Source organism: Drosophila willistoni (genome assembly GCF_018902025.1).
Source record: "Drosophila willistoni isolate 14030-0811.24 chromosome 2R unlocalized genomic scaffold, UCI_dwil_1.1 Seg167, whole genome shotgun sequence".
Taxonomy (NCBI): domain Eukaryota; kingdom Metazoa; phylum Arthropoda; class Insecta; order Diptera; family Drosophilidae; genus Drosophila; species Drosophila willistoni.
Window position 1 is genome coordinate 8862363 of NW_025814050.1, and position 24293 is coordinate 8886655.

Below are 24293 nucleotides of genomic sequence, written 5' to 3' on the forward strand. Positions count from 1 at the left end.
TACATATCAATTTAGTCAATTAAATGTGCCAAGGGGAAAACAATTTTAAAGCTGTTGAAACATTTTAATAGTTTTGCTTGTTAAAAAAGTTTGTTAAATAATTTTTACATTTTAAGTTTTATACGAACATTCAAGGCTAAACGAACATTCAAGTGAAGTTTGACTAAATTTAATTCAATTATATCTTCCTTAATTAAATAGAAAATAGCCTGAAGTTGCATTCTTAATAATAAAAATATTTAATTGGATTACAAATAAAAAATTCTACACTTCATTCAATCTTGTATTTTTACTTTATTATTTACTTTATTTCAGTTCTGTCTGAAATGTGATTTCAATACATTTATGTAGAAAGTTTAGATAATTTATTTCAATTTGCCATTTGGGAAAGCCTTCAAAGTCCGACAAATGGAGCCTATCTAAACATTTATCAAATGCATTCAATGAGCACATACCATTAGCGTTTGATACTTTTATTTGATTTTATATGCACCTTGTCATCTAACCAAACTTCAGCAAGCCAAGTATAAGTTGAAGTTCAAAACACATTAGTTTAAGTTGCCTTTAAACATAATCAAACAGTTCAAATGTATATATACATACTATTTACCATGATAGTTGAAAACTCTTTTTATTGTGCAACTATGAAATTCTGACCAAACTTAACTAAAGATGCCTTTTTTTCGTAAATAGCAAACAAGCAAGGAAAAATCTACAGAAATATATACTCAGAGTTCTTCCTACAACTTGGCTGAGAGGCATATAACAATGGGTATGCTTGTGTGTATGTGTTTAATATATGAGCATATATATGTACAAATTTATTTGTGTATGTATGCACATATGTGTGCCTCTGTTGTATTATTTGTGCTAAAAACGTCTGCAAGTTGACAGCATGATGCCAGTTCTGGCCCGCATAAGTATGCTACAAAAGCAAACTTCTAAAGAAGGTAGAAGGAGGCCGTCTCTGTTGTAGTTTTCCGTGTGGGTTTGGGTGGATGTGTGTGTGTGTTTGTTTGTGTGACTAGAAGAGGACACAACAGAACAGAATTCAAGTAGTGTGACATATTACAACACTTACTCGCTCCCCTATCAATGTAACCCACCCAAACCGTGACCAAGCCATTTACCTTCACATCCTTCGAGTTTCTCCTCTAGCCAATCGAATGGCAGGCTTTTAGTAGTCCACATTTGTACAGGCAAAATATGTCAATTTTAAGGGATTTATACTAGTCGGACAGATCAATAAACAACAAAACAACAACAAAAAGGCAACAGCACAGCTAGTTTTATGTTTCTTTTTTTTTGGTTTGCGGTCAATTGTGCGGTTTAGACCAAAGCATTTTTATTGCATCTGCAAATTGCATTGTTAATTTGCGAGTGCGGTTAACCTAAAATCACAAAAAACATTACAAAAATTTCAATTGAAATCGAAAAAATGTTTTGTTTCTAACTCAAAGTAGAATAATTTAAATATTAAATTTCATTTAGTCAATTGAATATTTTTAGAGCACTTGCAAGAAGAAAAAAAGGGAAGTAAAACCAAAAAATAACACATTGTCAATGCGGTGCTTTATTTTATTTTTTTTTTTTTTGTCTATCGATATCAAGTTTATTTATTTTAGCATGAAATGTTTTTCCATCGTCCTTTTGGCAAGTCAACAATGTACGGCAAATACACGTATCTATGTCAAATATTATTTCAGCATAGAAATAGTTGGACAGGAAATGTGTCATCCCATTCTCTGGCTTGCTTGTTTTGCTCTTATTGTTAGATAAATTTGGACGAAACCTAAATTGTCTGTAATTTCATGTAAATATTGCTGCCATATCGACGATAGCGTTTTCTATATAAGAAAGCCCCAGCTTCATCGTTTTCCTCATCATCATCATCATTATCATCATGATGATGAGCAGCATTATCAGCATTATGTATGAGGGACATGTGTGTGCGTGTCTCAGGATGCGAAAATCCTCCCGTGTGTATTTTGTAGGGCGTGGCTGAGACCCATTCTCATCTGTTGTCTGCTTCAACGCATTTTTCCAACTGAGAGCATTTATCCTGCTACAGAGATTTTTTTGCGCCTACTAAATTATTTATTATTTTGTTAATGGCCATTGCAAAAAGTGCCCTTATGTCAGTTTTACTTTAAAACAGGACAAAATATACATTTAAGAATTTAAATGCTACTTACACTTTTTCTTTTCCTGGTTAAGAAAAAAACAACACAATTTTCTTTTTATAACTAATCTTCTGCTACATTAGCCATTTAGAAATTTTCTCACGCTTGTTATGGATTACACATCACTTTCATTATGGAGCAAGCGTTACATCTTATGTAAAATTCACAATCCACTTTGTCATGCTTTTAAATCACTACTCACTATTACCCAGTCATGTGGAATGCCAATGGGTGTCTAAGGCTTCAACTGCAAACAAGATAAATTACTATCCACTTGCTTTACCATTAATTTCACTTTAACCAGAAATATTGGAAGATATGTGACAGACTAATGTGTATACACAAAGAATAAAAAAAAAGGAAACAAGTTTTCGATTACAAATTAAAGAGATAAATTTATTGCCAAAACATTAGTTCATTTTTTCATCAATTCTTTAAATTTGTATTTAGTCGTTTTGCTGCTAAAAAGAAGAAAAACTTCATATGCATCTCTATATATTCCCTGAAGCTATTATTTCCAATTAAAAATTTCAAAACTTTCGTTTTTTTGAGCAGCTTTTAATTAAAGCCAAAGGTGATTTCTATCCATTAGCCAATCAAGTTTAGTAAGGTCTCAAAGGGTGTTTTTCTTTTATGTGGATAAAAATTTCTTTTTCATGTGTTTTATCCTCCATTTTCTGTCTGCCTGTTCCATAGATTTGCAAATATCCTTGTACACTTTGCTTTTAAGGAAAATACAGGGTAGATAAGCGCGAACTTTTTCCAAATCATTCATTATGGCATGTGGTGACAATAAGATTAGCTTTCAGAATATTAAAGTTATCTGAGATTGTGCGGTTTTGCAGTCTAACACAATACAAAATCTACACAACTAATTGTAGGGGAAAAATGGAAAAAGACAAATCACAACGCAACAACAAAAAAAAAAGACAATGCTGACAAGGACCTTTCAGTCTTCTTCTAATCATAATACAGATATAATTCTGAGATTTTGTTGTTGTTGTTGCTTTGTTTGTTCTCTTTTTCTTGGGGCTCTGCCAGCTCGTGTTTGTTGCGTGCGTGATGCTTATCATTCTGATTACGTGGCAGTTTTAGTCATAAAAAAAAGAGCAGAGAAAACCGAAACCAAAAAGCAAAAAACCAAGCCAACTCAAGGGAATGACATGTTGAAATGTATGGAAATCGTGTGAGGGGCATATTAGTGATGAGGTCGTGAATGCTATCAATCTGAGACCAACTACTATGTGTCATGAATTATTTATTTGTATTCGTATTACATTTGTAGTGCCATTAATAGTTACTTCTATCTATATACTTTTTATAATTTTTCCGTAAAAAAAAAAACAAATTTTTAAGGGACCTTTTTGCTGTCCAATTACGCTTTTTATTTATTATAAAAAAAATTAATATTTGAATCATTTATTTTGTAATTATAGAGTTAAAAAATAATAATAACGCAATTATTGAAAATAATGCAGAAATTATTTTATTATTTTATTCTATTCGTTTTTGTAACTGATCTTAATTTATTAAAATTTATTTTGAACAAATTTTATATTGGCACTTTTTGAAAGTTTAAATGCAGTTTTAATAAAAATACTTATATTTTCTTCATTTAATTGTGAATTGCTAGATGCTCCGTTTGCATAGATGAAGCCTCCTATTATTTTGAACAATTTTTTGTCCTATTTCAATAAATATTTAACTAAAAGTAAAAGTAAACATTTAATTCAAAATAAGAGTGTACAAATGCTTTTAAAATTTCATTTCTGCCCTACAATTGAAAACAAATTGGTTTTTCTTTCTTCTAGAGATTAACTTTCCATACAATTTCATGAAGACTTGAGAGCCTCAAGGTACACTTGAATATTTTATAATATCATAGATACTGATCACTTTGAAATGATTTTGGAAAATAAGTTAGTGTAAAAAGATTTATTTGTTTATTCCTTAACTAAACAAATTTCCAAAATTTTTGTAAAACAAATAGTTGTTATTTCATTTTTAAGTATTTGACAATTGATTCAAAACTTATGATACATGGTCAGTTACATGGTGGGTTAGCTTCTTCACTTACATATCAATTATGTTGTTATTGAAACATAAGTTGTTTCACTTTTCATTAATTTTGGGTTTTCATTAAGATTTTTATTGAATGTTATAGTTTTTTTTACATTCACATATTTTATATAAGGCTAAAACTAGTTGTAAATTACAACTTAATAAAGCGGAAAACACAAATGCAGAATAAGCATTTTTGTAAAAATATTATTCTTAATCAACTAAATATCACGCTTTATTCTTTTTTATAGGTACTCAAAAATTGTATATTTTTTTATCCATATTTTCTGATAGTATAGATAACTTCCAAATACGCCTCAAAAAAATGCAAACTCAATTTTTGGTATCTTTGGATTTCAATTACAACAGGCAATTTAAACGTGTTTTCTTAAATATCAATGAGTTGATTCCTGGAATCAGCTTTTGCTGTAACTTGATTATATATTCCATGTAATTTCAAATTGAATACCCATTTTGGGATTTCGTTTTTGTTTAGAATTTAGAATTTTACTTACACATCTCTAATTTCGAGGAAGTAAAAAACTTTGCAGCTCATCAGGACAGACAATTGCGCACTGATTGTATCTGTGATATATACACTCATACAGACGCATATACACACATACAGACGCACATACACATACACATACATATATTCTGGCAATAAAGTTGCCACTGTGGTTGCCTTTCAACACAGAAATACATTATACTTAGTGCTCTTCAGTTCAGTTGTTTGCGTTTGTGTCTCTATGTATGTGCTTGTATCTGTGTTGTGTTTGTCTTTGTGTTGCTTCTGGTGTTTGGTGTTTTTGTTGTTGTTGTGTATTTCCGTTGCCATTTTCTGTTTTTTTTCCTGTTGTCGGTGGCCTGGGCTTTTTGCTATTGTTGGGGCTGCCTCTGTGCCTTTTGCTTTTCAATCTTTCGCCATTGTGTGCGAATTAAACGAAATGGCTAATGAAAAGTTTAACAGTCAATAAATAAAACCAGACAGCCCAACCAATTCACCCATCTCACCAAGCCTACCGTTAGGCAACATTCCATAGTCCGTGAATGGATGGTTTTCAGCAAGTTTTTGCTACTAATAATTTTCAATTTCCAGAAATTTTTTTTGTATACCCCAAAATTTTCATTTTCCACGATCGTACGCCATATATTTTAATCATAACTTCTGATTGTGTGAGTGCGTGTGGGTGGAAGTGAAAGTGGGCGTAGGGCGTTGGGTAGGATTGCCCAAGATGAAATTACATTAAAATATATGAAGAAGGCTTTCACTTTGGCTAACAATCTTTTCCTTTCACTTTCACTCGCCTTTGAGTTTATTCAACGAAAGCAACAACAACAACAACAACAAGAAAAAAACCCTTTTTAATTAACTCGCCCAAACGCGCAAACAAAAGACAAGCCGAAAGTGCGTTTTTCCTTTTGGTCCTTTTTTTTTATTTTGGAGCAGCGGGAAATTTCTCATGCTTTCCCACTTCAACTCTATTGGTCTCTTTCTATCTTGCTGTTTTTTCTCCTTCAGCTTTACAAATTGTATTTCAACGGTTTCGCGCTTCATTAAAATTGCTGTTAAAATAACACGCACATGCCGGCAGGGCAAGGGAAGGAAAAAGGGGGAGCCCCACTGGCATAAAGGAAGTGGAATCTCTTCCACAAGGACGCATAGAAAATGGCTAGAGACATGTAAGACTGTGTGTGTGTGTGCCAAGCTGACAAGGCTTACAACATGATTTTGTGGTTCTGTTCATTTTTGTTTGCTTTCAAAAAATGTTTTTTGCGGATAACATACACGCATACACACACACACACACACACTTATTCACACAACATATTCGCAGTTTATACAAACTGGAACAAAAAAAAAATAGGAGAGAAAACATGTCAGTAAACCGAAGTACTAAATGGAATTCGAAATTACATCGGTACAGTTAACCCTAAAATGTGTGAAACATAGTTGAGCGACAAGTCACACCGCATATTTTGAAAGCCCTCGCTGTAAAGTAATTCCCTTTATTGAAGTAAATCCCACTAAGTACAGATTGGCAGAGCTTACAACTACAAAAAGAATCATATCAAGGCGGTTAAGAGTCAAGCGTTGTATCTAAAATTACTTCTAAGACTACTTTTTGATATACTCAAAATTAGGTTTTCCTTATTCTATTTTTAACTAGCTGGGAACTCCATTTTTATGGTTTCCATCTCAAATTGGTACATTAGAAACCATTTTTCAAATTTGAATATGAAATTACATTGACTCGGTTAGAACAAAAGACTTCTCTAAGCTGAAGTGGGTCTCTCAATCTAAATGTCAAATTAAAAACGAATTAAAAACCTTATTCTAATCAAAGCTAAGGCTAAAGCAAAGTTAATTGCATAGCGGGATTAACTCAAAAATCCTAAATCCAATTAACGAGCATGTTTGAATAAAATTTTCAAACAATTCTTATCTATACTGCATTATTTTTCGTAAATGTTTGTTACATGTTGACGGCTAATAGATGCTTTTTTTGCTTTACCAGATTTTACCTTAAATAGTACATCGTGCGTATGTGTAATATTTGTAATCCGTCTCGATCATTAACATTTTTTAACAAATTAAAGGTCGGTTTTACCGTTAAGAAAAACAAATGATTATATGGCAAGGATCGAAATTTGGATTCAGTGGTAGTGCATGGATCTATTCATCGACTAATCCGAAGGCCGTAACTTAACCATCAGGATAATTGAATTGTTCTTATTTGGCTTGTCCTCATTTTACTTGTTCACTTATTCGACAACTGTTCTCACGTAATGGCTATAGCATATCTTCAACGCTTTAAGTAGTTGGGAATTTAAACTACATGAGTCGAAAAAGAACAGGCAAAGAACCTATATTTCGTGAGATTCATAAAATATTCTTTTACCTTTTAGACTTTCATTAAATTTATTTAATAATTTTTTGACTTCTGGTAATATGTGATTAATAATTTCATCTAAAGCTCATAACAAAACACTTTTAAAAGCTTAAATATTTATTGCTAACTTAGATATTGGCTAACTTAATCATTTTTTGGCTTACAAATTGTTCCCCTCGTCAAGATTTTATTTCGTAAATTATTATTTTTGCTGTTAGGTATTGAATTAAAGTGAAATCCACCATTTATTTTCGAACCCATATTTACCAAAGAAAAAAGTGTCAGTATCACACCTCGACGACTCGAAAAGGGTTAAGGTAGTCATTTTTTTTCTCTCTTCTCTGGATTGTGCAAACGTTTGCAGGTTTTCATTTTGTGTTTTTTTTCGCACTGTTTATTTATTTTATAGGCCTTTCTCCAGTTTTTTTTTAACCCGCGCTGCCAAAAAGAAAACAAAAAAACAGGAGAAAATGTTTTTCCAATTTCGACACAAAGCGATTCCTCGGCGACACGCCCCACCGTAAGCCCTTCTCATGCCCGCTCTGAAGACATTAACCAATGGAGCTCAAAGAACGCCTCACTGACTGAGTGACAACAGAACATTTTTTGTGCTATTTTTTTGTGGACTCTTGCCAAAAAAGGGGAGTATTGCCCTTTGCAGGATGTTTGCCACTTTGATCTGCAAAGGGCTATTCTCTCGATTCGAATATGTCTAAAAAACTAAGAGTGAAAAGGTCGAACTTTTTAAATTTTCCTAAATTTAAGACTATGGTTTGATTAAAACTGTTCTGCTAGTATTAATGATTGTTAACGAACTTACTAGAAAATTAAATGTAAATCATCTCAGTTTTTATGGCCTCAAGTATGTTGTGCTCTTAGGTTTTGTTGATTAAATAAAGTGTCGAATTTCGCATTAGCAAATTTTCGATCAAGTCTAAAACGCGCTTATTTAAGAGTATAGACCCTTCTGCATAGCGGAAGTGGGTTAAGGCCATTTTTTGTTGTTGTTTTTTTGGGCCATTGCTAGGGGGAAATACGCAGCGGAACTTTGGTCGTCCACAAGTATATTAAAAGCCAAAAAGTTAATGAACCGTTAGGCAGAGAAGCCACAATAAAATAGAATAGAAAGTAAACACAAAACAGGCAAAAGAACAGGAAATTTATTTATTACTTTGCCATTTCCCTCTTTTCTTTTCCCGTCTCGTCTTTGTTTTTTTGTTGTTTTCTTTTTTTGTTTTTTTGTTTTTTCCTTTCTTTTCAACGATGAAAATCTTCAAGTTGCTATTTAAAGTTGCTTTGTTCGACACGCGCAGCTGTTGATTTTAAATTGTTCTCCCTGTTGGCTGTGGTTTTGTCTGTTTCGTGTTGCTAGCTCCTGGCTCCATTCTCCGTGTGGATGTCGAGCGCGTCCGCTTTTGTCTTTGGGGCCCGCTTTATGCCATTGTCTTTGGCACTTGGTTCTAAGCGGTTGCTTGAGCTGTGAAACTGGCACGAGCATTTGCATTCGCATCCTCCTTCTGCTGCTGCTTCTCCTTCAATTTCATTTCTTTTCTTTCTCTAGTGGGTGAGCCTCTGCTGCAGCATATACCGCAGAGTGCTTGTCACTTGTGTCCTTTTGTAGCGATTTGTTCTGTCCGCAATGTGAATGCTGTACAATTGGACATTTTTGTGTACAATTTTGTGGTTAGTTGAGTTGACAAGAAGTTGAACAGCAAAATGAAATTGAAGTAGGATGAGAATCGTGGTTTCAAATTTGAATTTAATTGAAAACAATTTGGAAAATAAATGAAAGTGCAAGCAACATTGAAATAATGAATACAATAATTGAAGTTCAAATTTTGAATGAAATGAATTTTATATAAACTTTAGTTAGTTTATAAATTCAAAAGTAAAATGGTAAGGAAATGTATTTGAAATTAAAATAATACCAAATTTGCAATGAAATGAATTGGAAAAGAAATTAAAATTGCTAATGAACGACTTTGAAGTTGAGTTGAAGCTATATTGAAATCTTCAAATAAATGAATTTAATTGAATAAATTAAAATAATGTTTTGTAAACGATATAGTAATGTAGTTAAAGATTCTGTATTGTTAGAAATTATCAAACCTAGTTTAGAATAAAATTAAAATGCGAACAAGGGGTTTTTATAGAATTGAATTAAAAAGCAACGAAAAACTGGATTGCTTGACAAATCGATTCTAATTTTTGTGTATCTAAATAAAAACATACAAAATTGAAGAATACAAAAAATTTATAGGGCCTGTTTTTAGGAAACTGAACAGGGCTGTAATCATAATTATCATGAACCGATTTGTTTCTGAAAATCATTTTTTTAGGTTTTTCTAGTTAAGGCTTAATATATCAAATTTAACAAATTCTAAAATAAAACCTGCGCATAGATTTCAATTTTTATTGTGGCATTTCGATATACGTATCGGAAATCTGTTATTGGAGAAATGCCAAAACTTCCTATTCGACTTTTAGCTTATATTATATTACCTCCGGCATAAAATATATTTGCCTAAATTAAAAGGTAACTTTTTTCCCCCTTTTTTTTGCCTAATATTTCGTTTTTTTTGCTTGTCAAGTTTATGAACACTTTAGAAGCCTTTTTCCAGGCGAATGTTTGTCTATTCAAAAATTTTTACGACATAAAAAGTTCCTGTCGCTATCGCTGAGCAATATTTAAGTAGAATATGTAGGTACATACATTTGTACATATATATATAGAGTCATGATGTTGCCTCTTTTACTAGGATATTCCATTTTTATTTCTCCTTTTTTTTTGCTTTTTGTATTTTACTTGTTTACTTTGTGTTGACTTTGTTTGCTGTTTTTAGCGTCGTCTAGTGCAGTGCATGGCGGCTGCCTAAGCAAATATTTGAGCAAGTTAATAGCCAAAAGCGATGCCAATGCAATGGCAACTCATCAGCACATCATCTGCGTCTGGCTTTGTGGGTCCCCAGGCTCTTCTCGTTCTGTATCATACGATGATGGGGGAGGCCAAAAATGCCGTCAATGGCTCACGCCAATGCACAATACATTTCCACTTTATGCACATTTCCGGACTGACGCGATGTGTTGCCATTTGGACTGGCGGGTATGCCAGCAGCAGATGCAGGAGGCGGAGGAGGAGTCGAAGAAGGACATCAAGCAACTACTACTACTAGGAATAGCGGCATCTACCAAAGTCCCCCACAATACGCCAGCCATACATGTTCTTTTCGAATGAACACGAGCAAAAGTGGCTGGAGAATGGAGAAGAGTCAGATGCATCGTTGCGTTTCAATTTGAAGTGGCATCAAAAAGCCGTCGAGGCTCCGTTGTTGTCGAGGAAGCTCTTTTTTTACTGACTAAAGGACCATCACGAGCAGCAACAGCAACAGAAGGAGAAGCAGTTTTTGTGCATTTTCACGCGATTAGCGTTTGTTCATGATGCTTGTAAAAATCGATAACATCTGCAAAGCATAATAATAAGTGACCGAAAATAGAAAATAGATTTTCGTTGCAGCAGTTGCTGTGTGTTTTTCAGGGTCAGGTGTTCAATGCTTTTTATCTCTGCAATTTTGAATTGCTTATTTTTAAAATTTACCAAGAAATTGTTTGTTTTTAATATAGCAACTCAAAGATCTTTAATCCCATTAAACGTATAGTGTCAAATATTAGTAAAAATGTTAAGGATTTAGCCATTAAAATTAATTTAAAAAAATTACAATTCAATGTATTTTAGCCAATTTTTATTTTATGATTCTGAAATCTAATTCGTCGGAGAAAAAATTAAACTTCCTTATTTAACACATATAAAAGGCACCAAAACAAAAAAAAAATTTAACAAAAAATCTAAAATTCCTAAAAATTAAAAAAAAAAATAATAATAAAAATTGGATTAAAAATGTTTACGATATGTCTAAATATTTACACGAACCTCTAAAACAAAATGATTTGCCTCCAGAAGGATATTGTATACTTATTAAAGCAGTCGCTTTTCATTTTAATGGAATAGTTTAATAGTTTTAAAGTCCAATCCGCGCCATAATGGCATAAAAGTAATCTGGTAATAGTCACGTTTTCCCACAAGTATTCATTATTGGCTCGAAAGTACTTTGTATTATTATTTTCACTATATTTTAAACACACAAATACTTTAAGCCCATGTTTTGGATTAAAAAAAGGTTTGGGATACACTAAGAAAAAACTTCAAGAATTGAAACGAACTTGGGAGTAAAATCAGGACGTAGAATTGGCAGCGACCCTACGCCTACTTATTAAACTGTTTTAATAACTAAAACAGCTACTAACGAAAAAAAAATTGTTGGGAAATTGTTAATGTTGAGCATCTTTTTATGGTTTCACCTGAAGTTTCTTTATGGCAAAGAATATTGTGGATTATCTTTGAAGTTAGCTTGCTGTTTGGCCAAAGTAAAGACAAACGAAAACTAACCATATACTAGATTATATCAACTAGGAAAACTTTTCGTCTTTTCGCCTCAACTTTTGCACAAGTAAAATTCCGTTTTTCTAACCGTTCTGTGGGAAAATCACATTATAACCATAAAATGACATTGTGCCCTGTGTAAAAGCATTTAGCCTGCTTAGCTTAGGTAATGGGACATCAGGCGAGTGACGCCTGTTGGTGGTGGAGGAGAGGTAGGACCGTTTGCAAAAGTTGAGTGAAAATCGCAGCTTAATGCTGACACACATAGCCCGAGCCAGTTTATTGGGTTAAGTGTGCGGCAATTGCATCAGAGTATACATACATACATATATGTGTTCGTGTGTGCTTCTGTGTGTGTGTGATGAGTGAATGTGTTAGTGTGTTCGAATTTGATTTTAAGCTTATGCACACTTGAAAAATGTTTTCCCTGCGTTTTGCGCGCGTTTAAAACCGCTTTGCATTTTCGTCATGCTTAAAAATAGAATTTATTGTGGCCTACTTTTGGGCTGAATTCGAATGCTGAATTTAAGCTGACTGCAAAACAAAAAATGTCTTGATTTGTCCTCCCCAAACTAATCCTAGATGTTTGTCCTTTCCTTAAGCCTTTTGTTTACAATTCTTCTCTCCACTTTCGTTTGCCTTTTTTCATTTCATTTGTATTTTTGTATTTTATTTTATGCGTTTTTTTCGTTTACTTTTGTTTGTGTTTGTCTCTCAGCTTATCTTGTCTGTGTTCTGGGTCATTTTCCGGCTAATGATCAAAGTGTGGATACTTTTTTTTCTCGACTAGGCACTTTTTTCACTTTGGCTTGCCTTTTTTTTTGGCAGCCGTGGCTCATAATAATGTAATCGACTGTGCAAAATGCGATAAACTCAAATTGCTGGTACTTAATGTTATGGCCAAAATGAGCAAGATGTACCTACATAAGTAAATACCATGCTAAAAGAAGTGAAGTGAGCCAACTTAAAATATACTATAATCATGCAATTTTAATGAATTAATACAAAACCATTAAAGAAATGCTAATTTTTAAATAAAATGACTTAATCATCAACATTTTTTACTTTAAACTGGCAGAAATCGGACAACTGTATAGTAGATTAAAAATTATTATTAAACTACTTCTTAATAACAACTATAATTTAACCAAATTAAATACGTATGTGATGTCTAGAACAAAGTTACAGTTACTTAAAAAATAATACAAATTAAGTTTGAGTCTGATTTTTTTGTTTGTTAAAATTCATTTAGGAATCGATTAAGAATCGTTAGGAATCCTTAAGAGATCGTTGGGGAATCATAAGGATATCATTAAGGAATCGTTAAGAAACTGGTTTTCCCAAAGAAATCCTTGAGCATCTAAATAAATCCTGTCAGCAATCGTGGTAATAACAAACAATCAGGCCAATAGCTCTGTAGCAGAGGACCAATGGGGAGAATTAGACAATTATTCAACGATAACATTTTTCTATCGTGGTCATTTTAATCTCTTAATGACTTAGTCTTTCTTTTAGGAGCTTTATAAAATAGTAACCCATCCTGTCTGAATCAGTGAGATAAGATAATTGTATAATCGACCTAAATAAAACGACTTTTGACACTCTAATTTGAGTGAAAGATGAAATCAATGGGTACAAAAAATAGATCTAAAGCATGGGATCAGTATCTAGTAAGTAGGGGTATCAATTTTGGTATAATGAGTCGTCTACTATGAGAGCTTATCAGTCAAATGAAGTTGACTAATTAATGGTAAAAATTAAACAAAATACCATGAAATTTGTACTATTATACTATTGTCGCATTTGGTTTTGCGAATTCGGAATGTTTTTTTTGTTAAATGCATAGTATATCTATGTCACAACGGCGACTCTATCTATCTAAAGAATTATATTTCCAGACACTTCGATATAGTCGCCGTTCTGACTTAGAGTTAAGTTAATAATCTATCTAAAGAATAATATTTCCAGATTCGCTCATTTGTTTAATTTTACATCACAAATACAAAAAAAAAAAAAAAAATCAGAATTAAAAGAACCTCTTTTTATATCACCCATTAGACTTTTTACAGTCCTCAAACTATATATCAAGTCGGTTAGCATAATTGGGTGAGCAAATTCCACACATTTCCTTTTGAGTTTTTGTGGCTTTTTCTGTTTATTAAGCTGCATGAAGAATGATTTTCAATTATGCTTTCCACTCATGGCAGGAACTAACTAGAAAAAAATAAAATGGTGAATAATTGTGGAAAATGAAAATATAAACTTCAACGCTCGAGCGCACCTGTGCATTCGCCTGAATGCGCACGGCTGCGCTTTTCGATATCCTTCCATTCTGCCCTCTCTCGACCCTCTTTCCTCTTCAAATCGCTACGTTTTGAATTTTTTTTTTGGCCACCTGCCATTTGGTGTGTTAATATGGGACATGGATCATTTGCAATTTTGAGTAGTTTTTCTCGGCAATTTTTGGTTTTTGCATGCCATTTGAATATGCATGGAATTCTGTTGCAATCAAGTGAAAATCAATTTAAAATTGTCTGCATAAAAAAAATTGGAACAGGGAAATACCCAGACAATTACGCATACGCCATGTGTGAATCTGACTCTCTCTCTCTCTCTCTTTGTCTAATGCTTTACATTTCCCTTTGGGCGTTCATTCCGTGTAAATTTTCCACCGAATCAAGTGCAAAATATATTCAAATAGAATAAAAAATTGGTTAGGGATTATCAATAAAAATTAAATATTTTATACCTGAAAAAAATATATATAAGCTATAAAAATAAAACAGTCGTTCGGAAACGATCTTAAAAGACTGTGGGCAAATAATTTTTTGGCAACAATTTAAAAACAACATATTCAGTGGGTAAGGTAAACCTTAATAATAAACTAATTTTGACTTAAATTAATTACTTAACACCTGGAAAGATTAGGACACATGTACAGTGGCGGCCACGAATTTAAGATTTTGATAGGCAAAAAAATATAAAATTTTTTATCCGATTTTAATGAAAAATTGAGGCTTAATTAATTAAATTTGTGCTGTAATATTTAAGATTTTAGCAAAAGCGTCTAAGATATTTGCCTTCCAATAAACGGACTTTTCTTTATTCAAATGCACGTCTTAAATTCTTGGCCGCCAATGTATAAAAAATATTGTCTAATATATATGGCTCTCTAAATCAATTGGCATATTGGGTTCAGGTCAATTATACCTTTGTTTTAAAAGGATTATGTAGATACCTACGATTTAAGTTAGTAATCTATGTATATATGTAGTTGGGGGGTATTTTAAAAATAAAAGCAACCCAAAGATTATAATCAAATAATTATTTGCAGTAGATCTATTTTTATTTGATTAACAATAAATGCAAGGAAAAGGGATACAAAGTTATTCATCAGACCTTAAAAATAAACTGGGATTTTAGGAGTTTCTTAATTCAAGTTTCTTTTATTTCTAAGCTAATTGAAATTCGTGGTAGTTGAGATTTCCAGAAAACCCTAACCAAAAATTGTCAGTATTAAATGTAAAAGTAACAAACAAATGCTCAACCACAACTTTTACATTTGTTGGGTGTGCATCGTTTGTTGTTTATAGTATACATTTATTTAAATTCAAATGCCATTAGCATACATTTGCCTCAATATTCACACAAAACAAATTGTTTTTCCATTTCTGCCTTTTACCTTTGAGAAACACCAAACAAATTCACTTAACTATGCAACTTTTACAACAAACTTGCAACTTTTGTTCTTCGACCACCTAGCTTATAGTTCTCTTTACTCCCTACTCTTGCCTCGTGCCATTTTTGCCACAACCTCCACTCCAATTCTATAAATAAATCAAATCCACAATCCAGTAGCAGCACTTTTGCCTTTTGCAATATACATTTTGTATACAGTTTTTCTAGCCAAAAGCAATTTACTGCCATTGTGGAAGAACAAACCCATACACACACCCACACATAAACATAAACAATTTTATTATATTTTAAATAAATTGCATACAAATGCACTTATTCAATTTTTGTGTTGCCAACACAAGAGAAGAGCTAAAAAAAAAGAGAGAATTAAATAATCAAAATGGTAAAAATAAGCAGAAAGTTGTTTTTTGCTGTTACCGCAAAACACTTGACACGCTCAGCTGCCGCCCAATGGATAACGTTATGTCGTCCTGACGACATCCTGATGGCATCCCGATGTGTGACCAAATCCCCAAGCTGTGCTACCATGCAAGTGGCCCACTCGAAAGGATAACAGGACTAAAACAAAGAAGACCAACAGCAGTAAAATGGATGTGAGCAAATGCCAATAAATGCAAATAAATTTAAGCTTATTCCTTTCGCTCGGACGGCCCGGCCAGTTGCCATGTGCTGTATATGTTTGCTTGGTTTTGTTTTATGCAACAGCAAAAAAAGCAATCAATACTTTTGTTTTACACTGCTGACATACTGGCACCTCCCCCTACACTCCATATATCCCATATACATACATATAGTAAGCAGAATAATGACATTGAGTTCAAAATGTGCCATAAACAACAAGAAACAAGAAGAATGCCAAAACCAATATGTATAAGAGAAAGTTCCTAGAAAGTAATGTGAAATGTCAATGAAAAATGGTCCTGTGATTGGCTACAAAATAGATTGGCTAATAGATAAATAGATTTCGAAACTTAACTCCAACCTTATCACAGCACAGAAACGTAGATCTTTTCTTTATGGTTTGTTAGGTGAAGAATAAGAACTCAAAATTGACTAATTGACTAATTGGCAAAGAGTAGATGATTAACCTAAGAGAAATTCACATGGAAATTCCATATTAAGATACATTTTATATAAAAAGTTAATTTATTTATAGGGCAAACGTTTGTTTTCAAACGAAACTAATTTATAACTAATATATATATTTTGTGTACTTGATATGTGATTTTTTGTTCGACATACTACTTATGTGCGTACTAGAACATTACACAAATACACTCGGTTTTTTAAACGTCTGACAACTTACTTCACTCCCTTGAATAAGTTTATAGAAAACGTTAAGTTTATTTGATATTCGAAAAACGAATAGAATTACGTCTTGAATTTGTGAGAAACTGGCTTATCACCAATCAAAGACCATAGGACTTTCAAAACCGAGTTGTGAGTGGCATTGTTTGAAAAGTATTTGGTTTTTTATATTGGAACACAAAAATATTTGAAACATTTCTTTCTTCTTTTGTGTTTCTATTTTTATACCATGCACCTAAAGGGTGAAATGGTATAATAAAGCCACATTGACGCTTTTCCGACCCGTTAAAGTATAAGTATATATTATTGATCAGAAGGTGAGCTATGACGGTGGGCCAACTGCAATGGGCTAAATAAGACATCTTCACTGCATTGACAAAATGTATTCATTACTTTAATAACACCTAGAATTCTTCATTAATATCCTCAATCCATGTCTCAATTTTCGTTAATATTGTCCAAAATCTGACAGCCAATAGTGAAAACCATTGACAATATCAAAATCTTTTTAATGAAATTTAATGACAACTCTAATATTAAGACTCAGCGGAAAAAACAATTCTTTTATCTTTACTTTTAATAAGTTACATAAATAGAAGATCTTAAATTGCTTTCCGAATACAATAAATCTCTATTTTATTCATTTTCGTTTAACTAAGAAATACCAGGAACTGTTTTAAGGCTGTCTTTTCATTCGTTATCAATGTTAGAGTTACAGTCTGCCGGTTATAACGATACTCCATTCCAGTTTGTATTCGCCATTCAAATCTTCATTCGTTATATCGTAATTGTTGTAAACGGCATCTTTATAACCGGCATCTACAGTGTTTGCTTTATGAATATAAACATGCAACATTTCACACTGGTTATGTGTACCTATATTTTATAGAAGTTTGATAACAATTGTAAAAGGTGCGGACTTTTCCATAGGGAAGGGAATCCGAAAAACCATCGATCAATACAATTAAAACAAAATATGACAAAAGGAAGTTTGTGTACTCATAAATTTATTTTCTGTGTTTATTACGCTAAATTTTTGGCCAAATGGAAAGCGGCCATAGCAATATAGTTAAGTTTAAGTTGGTATTTAAAAGTAGATCGAGTAAATGTGGGCCTTAAAGCTAACCAGATGTTGACCTCCAATTAATGGTCACTTAATTGGGTAAACTTCTCATCAATGTTGAGGTTGTTTGCTCCTTAGGAGTTCTTTTGCAGCACCTTTATGATAACGCTCTTAACTTCGGTGTAATTCGATAAGGCATATTCACCATTTTCCCGTCCGTGACCGGACATCTTGTAGCCACCGAAGGGAGCCTGGGAGGCCAGCGCATTGTAGGTGTTCACCCAGACAGTACCAGCCCTGATACCATTGGCAAGATAGTTGGCCTTGTCCAGATCCTTTGTAAAGATACCTGCAGCCAAACCGTAATCGGAATTGTTGGCACGTTCAATTACCTCATCGAGGCTCTTGAAACGAATCAGTTGCTGCACTGGGCCAAAGATCTCTTCGCGGGCAATGGTCATGTCATCCTTGACATCGGCAAATACAGTAGGCTCAACATAGTAGCCACATGTATCCTTGGGGCGATTGCCACCAGCCACCAGCTTGGCACCGTCTTTCTTGCCCTCCTTAATCAAACACAAAATCTTTTCCATTTGCTCCTGATTCACTTGGGGTCCCTGTTCGGTTTTCAAGTCGAAGGGATCGCCCACGACGCGCTTCTTGGCACGTTCGGCTGAACGTTCCACAAACTCATCATAGATCTTCTCCTCCACAAAGGTGCGAGATCCGGCACAGCAGCACTGACCCATGTTAAAGAACAAGCCAAAGTGAGCTTGTTCAACAGCGCAATCCAAGTCAGAGTCGGCCAAAATAATGTTGGGCGATTTGCCACCCAATTCGAGAGTTACTCTCTTCAAATTGGTTTTACCCGAAGCCGTCTGAATGAGTTTGCCCACATCAGTGGAACCAGTGAAGGCCACCTTGTCCACATCAGTATGATTGGCCAGGGCAGCGCCAGCGTCTCCGAATCCAGGAACGACATTGACCACACCCTCAGGGAAGCCAGCTTCCTTTATCAGTTGTGCAATGTACAGAGCAGTCAAGCTAGTTTGCTCTGCAGGCTTAAGAATAATTGTGTTTCCAGTAGCCAAGGCTGGTCCCAATTTCCAGGCCATCATCAGAATGGGGAAATTCCAGGGAATAATCTGACCGCAAACACCTACTGGCTCGTGCATGGTGTAAGTCAAGAATTCACCATCCATTGGGATCGTCTGGCCATGATTCTTGTCAGCCCAGCCGGCAAAGTAGCGCAAGTTCTTAATGGACATGGGCACATCCACATTGTAGGACATGGCAAAAGGCTTACCATTGTCCAATGTTTCGAGACTCTATACAAAAAAAAGAGATGTAGGATTCCAGGCATATATGTATGTTTTCTATTTTGGTTAACTTACAGCCAAGTAAAGTTGATCACGCTCCATAAGATCAGCCAGACGATAAATCAAACGTCCACGCTCCGAAGCATCCATACGACGCCATGGGGAGCCCTTCCTAAAAAATTAACGGATCATTCGAGGTTGAGAATTAGTGGAAGAATTTATAATCAAAATAGGGATAGTGCAAATAATACGCAAAACGTGTACCTAATTTTATATAAATGTATATAAACACAGCTCTGTTCACAAAAATAGCTACGACAATGAACTGTGCCTTCTATCAAAAGTGCAGAGAGGTTTGAGCGGGCAGGGGAGGGCAGCTAGCACTTTTTTCACGGAGTTCATACGTATTTAAATAGAATAATCTTTGCCCCTTAATTTTAATCTTAGTTACGCCCTTGCCAAAGTTTATAAAATTATTTTATCATTTTTAGATTCAAATTTTAAAATATTTTCAAGATTAAAAAATATTAAGAAATAACAATTTGGTTTATTTAAGTGCAGAAAACACAACCAATTTTGTATTTTATTTAGTATATTTAAATAAAGAATGTAAAGAAAAATGCAAACTTTGATATTTCAAAACATTTTAACAATTTTCAGTGAATCTATTTAAGAAACTTGGCTACATTTTGTTAATTTAGCTTGTAGCAGAATTGTAAGAAGTCTGCACTATACATTTACATAGGAATATATATTCTCGAAGTTACTAAGGATCTAATGTATTTGATGGATATTATTTGTAGATTGATTTTGTTTCTAAAATTTCACTTACTTGAATGCCTGACGAGCTGCCTTGACGGCAATGTCGATATCCTCCTTGCCGCCAGTTTGAATTTCAGCAATTTCCTGCTCAGTGGCTGGGTTAATGGTTTTGAAAGTCTTACCCGACTTGCTCTTGTGCCATTCATTGTTGATAAAAAGCTAGAAACAAAATATAAATACGAATATAATAAAAGTTGGTCAGTTATCGCAATGAATATATACACAATCAACTGGCAAACAGAAGTAATAACAATTATTTACCTAGGCCACTCCCCGAAAACTATCTGATAACCACTTGACTTGCAGTTCATTTACTGTTCATAACCACAATCAGCCGATGTAGATGTCTAAGTTTTAATATATATATGTATGTACCACCTCACCTTGTAATCAAAAACGTGTGCCCGCCAGTAGACCCAACAGATTAGAATTGAATGAGGGTATGCCACACACTTTTTGTTTATATTAAATTCTATTCCTATATACACCACATCATAAACATACATATTCGTATTCCGAACACCTTTCTATTTCACAATTTGTTTTCGTCTTATCGGGAATGATGACGCGTTTATATAAAAAAACAAAATTTTCCGCTAGACGCCGGCAAACATAAATGTTTCTGAATTTGAATTAATTTTTGGCACTGACCAAAGAGAGGCGCGTGTATATAATTCGTCTGGGAAACCGGTTCGAAATTATGTGGAGAAGCTATCAAAAAGTGTGCCATCTTATCTATCAGCTGTTCTTAGTAAATTGAGTAAATTTCCAAAACAAGTTGATAAGGTACAACAAAAAAAGAGATTAAATAGAGACGTGCGATAGTTGTTGCTTTTTAAATTTATAGAAACTACAACTACAACTATGTAATTGGATCAAAGCATTGAGATTAAAGTCAGGCGTTAGAATTAACAAGTAGTTTCTATATTTAAAGATTGTGGGATTAAAATATTGTGGTGAAATTTAGTTGAATCATATCGAATCATCTTTCAAATTCTATTATGCTATGATCCAACTCGACCACAAAACAATCAAGTTGAATAGACATTTCATTTGGAAATTTTGGCATATGGATATTAATATATTTATCTGGGAGATTGGCCCCGCTGTATAACTGATAATTTAATTCACTAAATAAAGTTAGAATTGATCCACCCTCCACCACTTTAGCAGAGGCTTAAATTGCATTATTTAACTTCGTTTTATCTCCAGCTATTATTATTATTTATCTCATGTCATTCAATTGTCATCCTATTTGCACGCGCAGCAAATTTTTTATTTTTTTTTTTTTGAACAGATGTTTTAATTGTCCGATTCGTTATATACATATGTCTATGTATATACATATGTACCTACAATTTATGTATGTAAATTTTCTGTGGCAAGCAAAAATATACCTCATATGTTCGGTTATACAGATTTCTTATACCCTCATTTTATACTCAAAATAATCATTTAAAGCTTAATATAGTGTGATAAATTTAGAAAATTCCTCGTCAAGTTTGGAGTTTCAGTTTGTTGAACCTAACATTTTTTAAGGACCTTAAGGATATGTTCTTCTATATAAAATAGAGAAACTATACATATCTTTCAGTAGAAAATTTTGTCCATGAATATACAGAAATTGCTCATGGATTTTAACGTCAATTTCTGGTTTTATATTGTAAATATATTTTGATGCCTTTAGATAAATTAAAAGTTTAACATTAAGAGACCAATACTAACAATAAGTGTTTTTTGATAAGCATGGGATGAGAATATACTAGGTATATAATGTCCTGGTAGACAGACATAGCTATGTCCTTTCTGGGTAGGAGATTTATAAGAGAACATATGATGAACATCTGACTGAAAATCAGCAGAGCAAAAAAAAAAAGAGAGAACGCTGAATCGAATCAGTATTTAAATTTTGTCGTATTTGCCCCCAAAAATTGTTTCGCTTTTCTGTTTGTTCTGCTCAGAGAAATAGTTTGTTGATTTCAGGGGTGAAAAGGGAGGGGCATGTGACATAACAGCAAGCGGAACGACAGAATAAAGAAAACAGACCACAAAAACAACAACCGGCGATTACACACACAGGCACACACACTTCAGTACACTTTTTTTTGCATGGCCTTTGTCTAAACAAGCTTTTCAGTCTTTTTTTATGCCGGTTCTCCGGTTTACTTAGGCAATATAATCCCCTACACTTAAGAGAAGGCTCACAGTTATTTAAACAAACACATTTCTAATATCTAAAGTGATAAAACTTTTCTTGTGGCGTACGTGAGACGCAAATTGTAGGGCATAAAGAAGTTGTCTATATGGTGGAGGAAAAACTTAACAGCTGCAATTTTGCCTGCCCCTCTCTCAAGGTCAAGCAAAGCAAATCTAATAGAAGTATTTGTCGGAAATATTCAATAAATTAATTCTCTATTGATAAGTGAAATTTCTAAATATTAAATTTATTGGCACTTACCCCTGTGTAGAGCACTTCAGGAGACTTCTGAGGTTCAGGAATGGAGGAATACTTGGCCACGGCACCAGCAATATTGTTCTTCTGGGCACGCAACAGGGTGGTGCTGGTCTTCAAAATGCGCTGCATTTTTATTTTATTTTTTCTATACTTTTGTGTGCTTAGGAACCAGAAATGCTTGCTAATTGCTCAGCGGTCGTTGAAGAATTAAGCAGGAGGTCTCAGCAGTTCCACTCGCGAAAGCTATGTGAGAGTTAAAAAAACACAAAAACCTAACCAGAAACGCTCCAAGTGGTTTCTAGAGATTGCTACGTCGAGGTAGATTCCTCTACTTACTCTCTGATAATGACAAAAACTGTACGTGTATGTGTGAGTGAGTGAGTGAGTGAGTGGGGAAGTGCTGAGACTTGAGTGCGGCTCTCTTGAGTGAGCTTTCTCTGGTGCTGCGTAGAGAATAGAGAACAATACCGATAGTAGAATGAGAACATAATTTCTAAGAGTTGTTGATGTGAAAAAGGGAAGTTGAATAAATGTAGAAAGACAAAAACAGCCAAGAAAAACAAATATATGACATTAAATAAATTGCATTTTGCAATTTCTTTCCCACAAATGTGCAATAAATTTACATGATATGAGAATATTCTATGAGATAACCCGTAATAACCTGCATGAGAGGCATGAAATGAAAAACATTTCATTAAAAATTCTATTAAGTTATCAAAAACCGCCAAAAGGTAGAGTTATTTCGTTTCAATTTTGATTTGAGAACTAACAAATATTTACTTCATACCGATAATGCGATAGGCGCACAAATTGTTAATCACTTGTTTTTTTTTTCGTTACCTTTAAGGCCCAAAAAAGGATTCACAGGAACTATTCAACTTTCCAATATCCAAAATAAACGAAAATTTTTTAAATAAAATAAAATTTTAGGACTAGAAATGAAACTTGTTATTCAACCTTCGGAGTGATAAATAAAACTGAATTTTCTTTTGACTTTTTATCACGAAGTTGTTTTTAGATTATTTCACGGCTTGCTACGTTTTGCTCTATGAAAAAATTCGAATTCCAATTCCAAGAAAAGTTACTTCAATCGATTTAAAGCGTACATTATTGGGCTGGGAGGTTAATTTCCCAAGATCCCATTTTGTGCCCCACTCTTGTGGACATTTCTGGTTGAACACTTTGTTATCGGAGAGCTTGTCGTTCAGCTTGTTTTATGACCATTATGTCACGATTTCGTTTTTAGATTCTGTAATGTACACAACCCGGAATGAATCCAGATCATGTACATCCCCTCTTAGTCAAAGAATCTTCTTTGATCCAAGAAGAGGTCAGGTTCAGAAACAAAGTCCCTAGAGCACGAATATTACACAATTATTTAACCAAAAGAAAGAAACTAGAAGGATAGAGAAAAAGAGTATATTAGTATCGCACGAATAGGGAAGCTATGAGGATGTTATTATAGCTTCGCGTCTAAACCCTCCCATCCAATGATTTTCCTTTCGCAAGATTCTGGAAAATCCCAATATAATTCAGCTCACCGCTCACATTTCGCCACAAGGAAGATCACATAACTTTTACTCAAACATTATAAATGATATTTATTCACGAGGGTTACGGAATACCAAAATACTTCAATAAGTCGGAAACATAATCCGAGTTGACTAAACTAAAATGATAATTCTTATAATATACGGTAATCAAATTAAATAATTGGATCATTTCAGGCATCCAAAAGCCGAATTAGGGATAATATGTTTTGTTTTGTGAATCTTAATTGTAAGGTGGATATATGTATATAAACTTATAGATATTCAAAAATGAAAACGTCAATTGGAATTTGGAAGTCTCCACTTAAATTACGAGATTAATTATGAATAACTGTAGGCTCGCTCACACAGTCAAAGGCGATTCTTAATATTGTTTCAATTTTTCATCAATGATTGGCAATTTTCTTTTTTTTTTTAATATTTTGTTTTAGCTTTACGGTACTTGAGAGAGTCTTTCTTATTCGCTGATAATTTGACACTGAACTCGCTTTCTTTTTG

General features: G+C 33.6%; 2 protein-coding genes across 2 annotated transcripts in view; one reads left to right on the top strand and one right to left on the bottom strand.

Annotated features, from left to right (window-relative positions):
• LOC6643828 (potassium voltage-gated channel protein Shaw) overlaps positions 1-24293 on the top strand; it is a 61832-nt gene that overhangs the window by 16080 nt on the left and 21459 nt on the right. The gene's annotated exons all lie outside the window — the stretch shown is intronic.
• On the bottom strand, positions 17574-23216 carry LOC6643827 (aldehyde dehydrogenase, mitochondrial). Its single transcript, XM_002067055.4, has 5 exons — positions 23086-23216; positions 22246-22685; positions 19798-19946; positions 19041-19137; positions 17574-18974 (listed from the first exon to the last, which is right to left on the bottom strand). Exons 2-5 carry the CDS (start codon positions 22369-22371, stop codon positions 17781-17783), a joined length of 1566 nt encoding a protein of 521 aa, XP_002067091.1. The 5' UTR covers positions 22372-22685; positions 23086-23216; the 3' UTR covers positions 17574-17780.

What these genes read in the sequence shown, in the direction of transcription:
- LOC6643827 (XM_002067055.4), bottom strand. Translation starts at nt 22,371, where the DNA reads ATGCAGCGCATTTTGAAGACCAGCACCACCCTGTTGCGTGCCCAGAAG. An exon ending in CTGAAGTGCTCTACACAGGG is followed by an intron (nt 19,947 to 22,245) that starts GTAAGTGCCAAT and finishes TTTTGTTTCTAG; the next exon opens with CTTTTTATCAACAATGAATG. An exon ending in GCAGCTCGTCAGGCATTCAA is followed by an intron (nt 19,138 to 19,797) that starts GTAAGTGAAATT and finishes TTAATTTTTTAG; the next exon opens with GAAGGGCTCCCCATGGCGTC.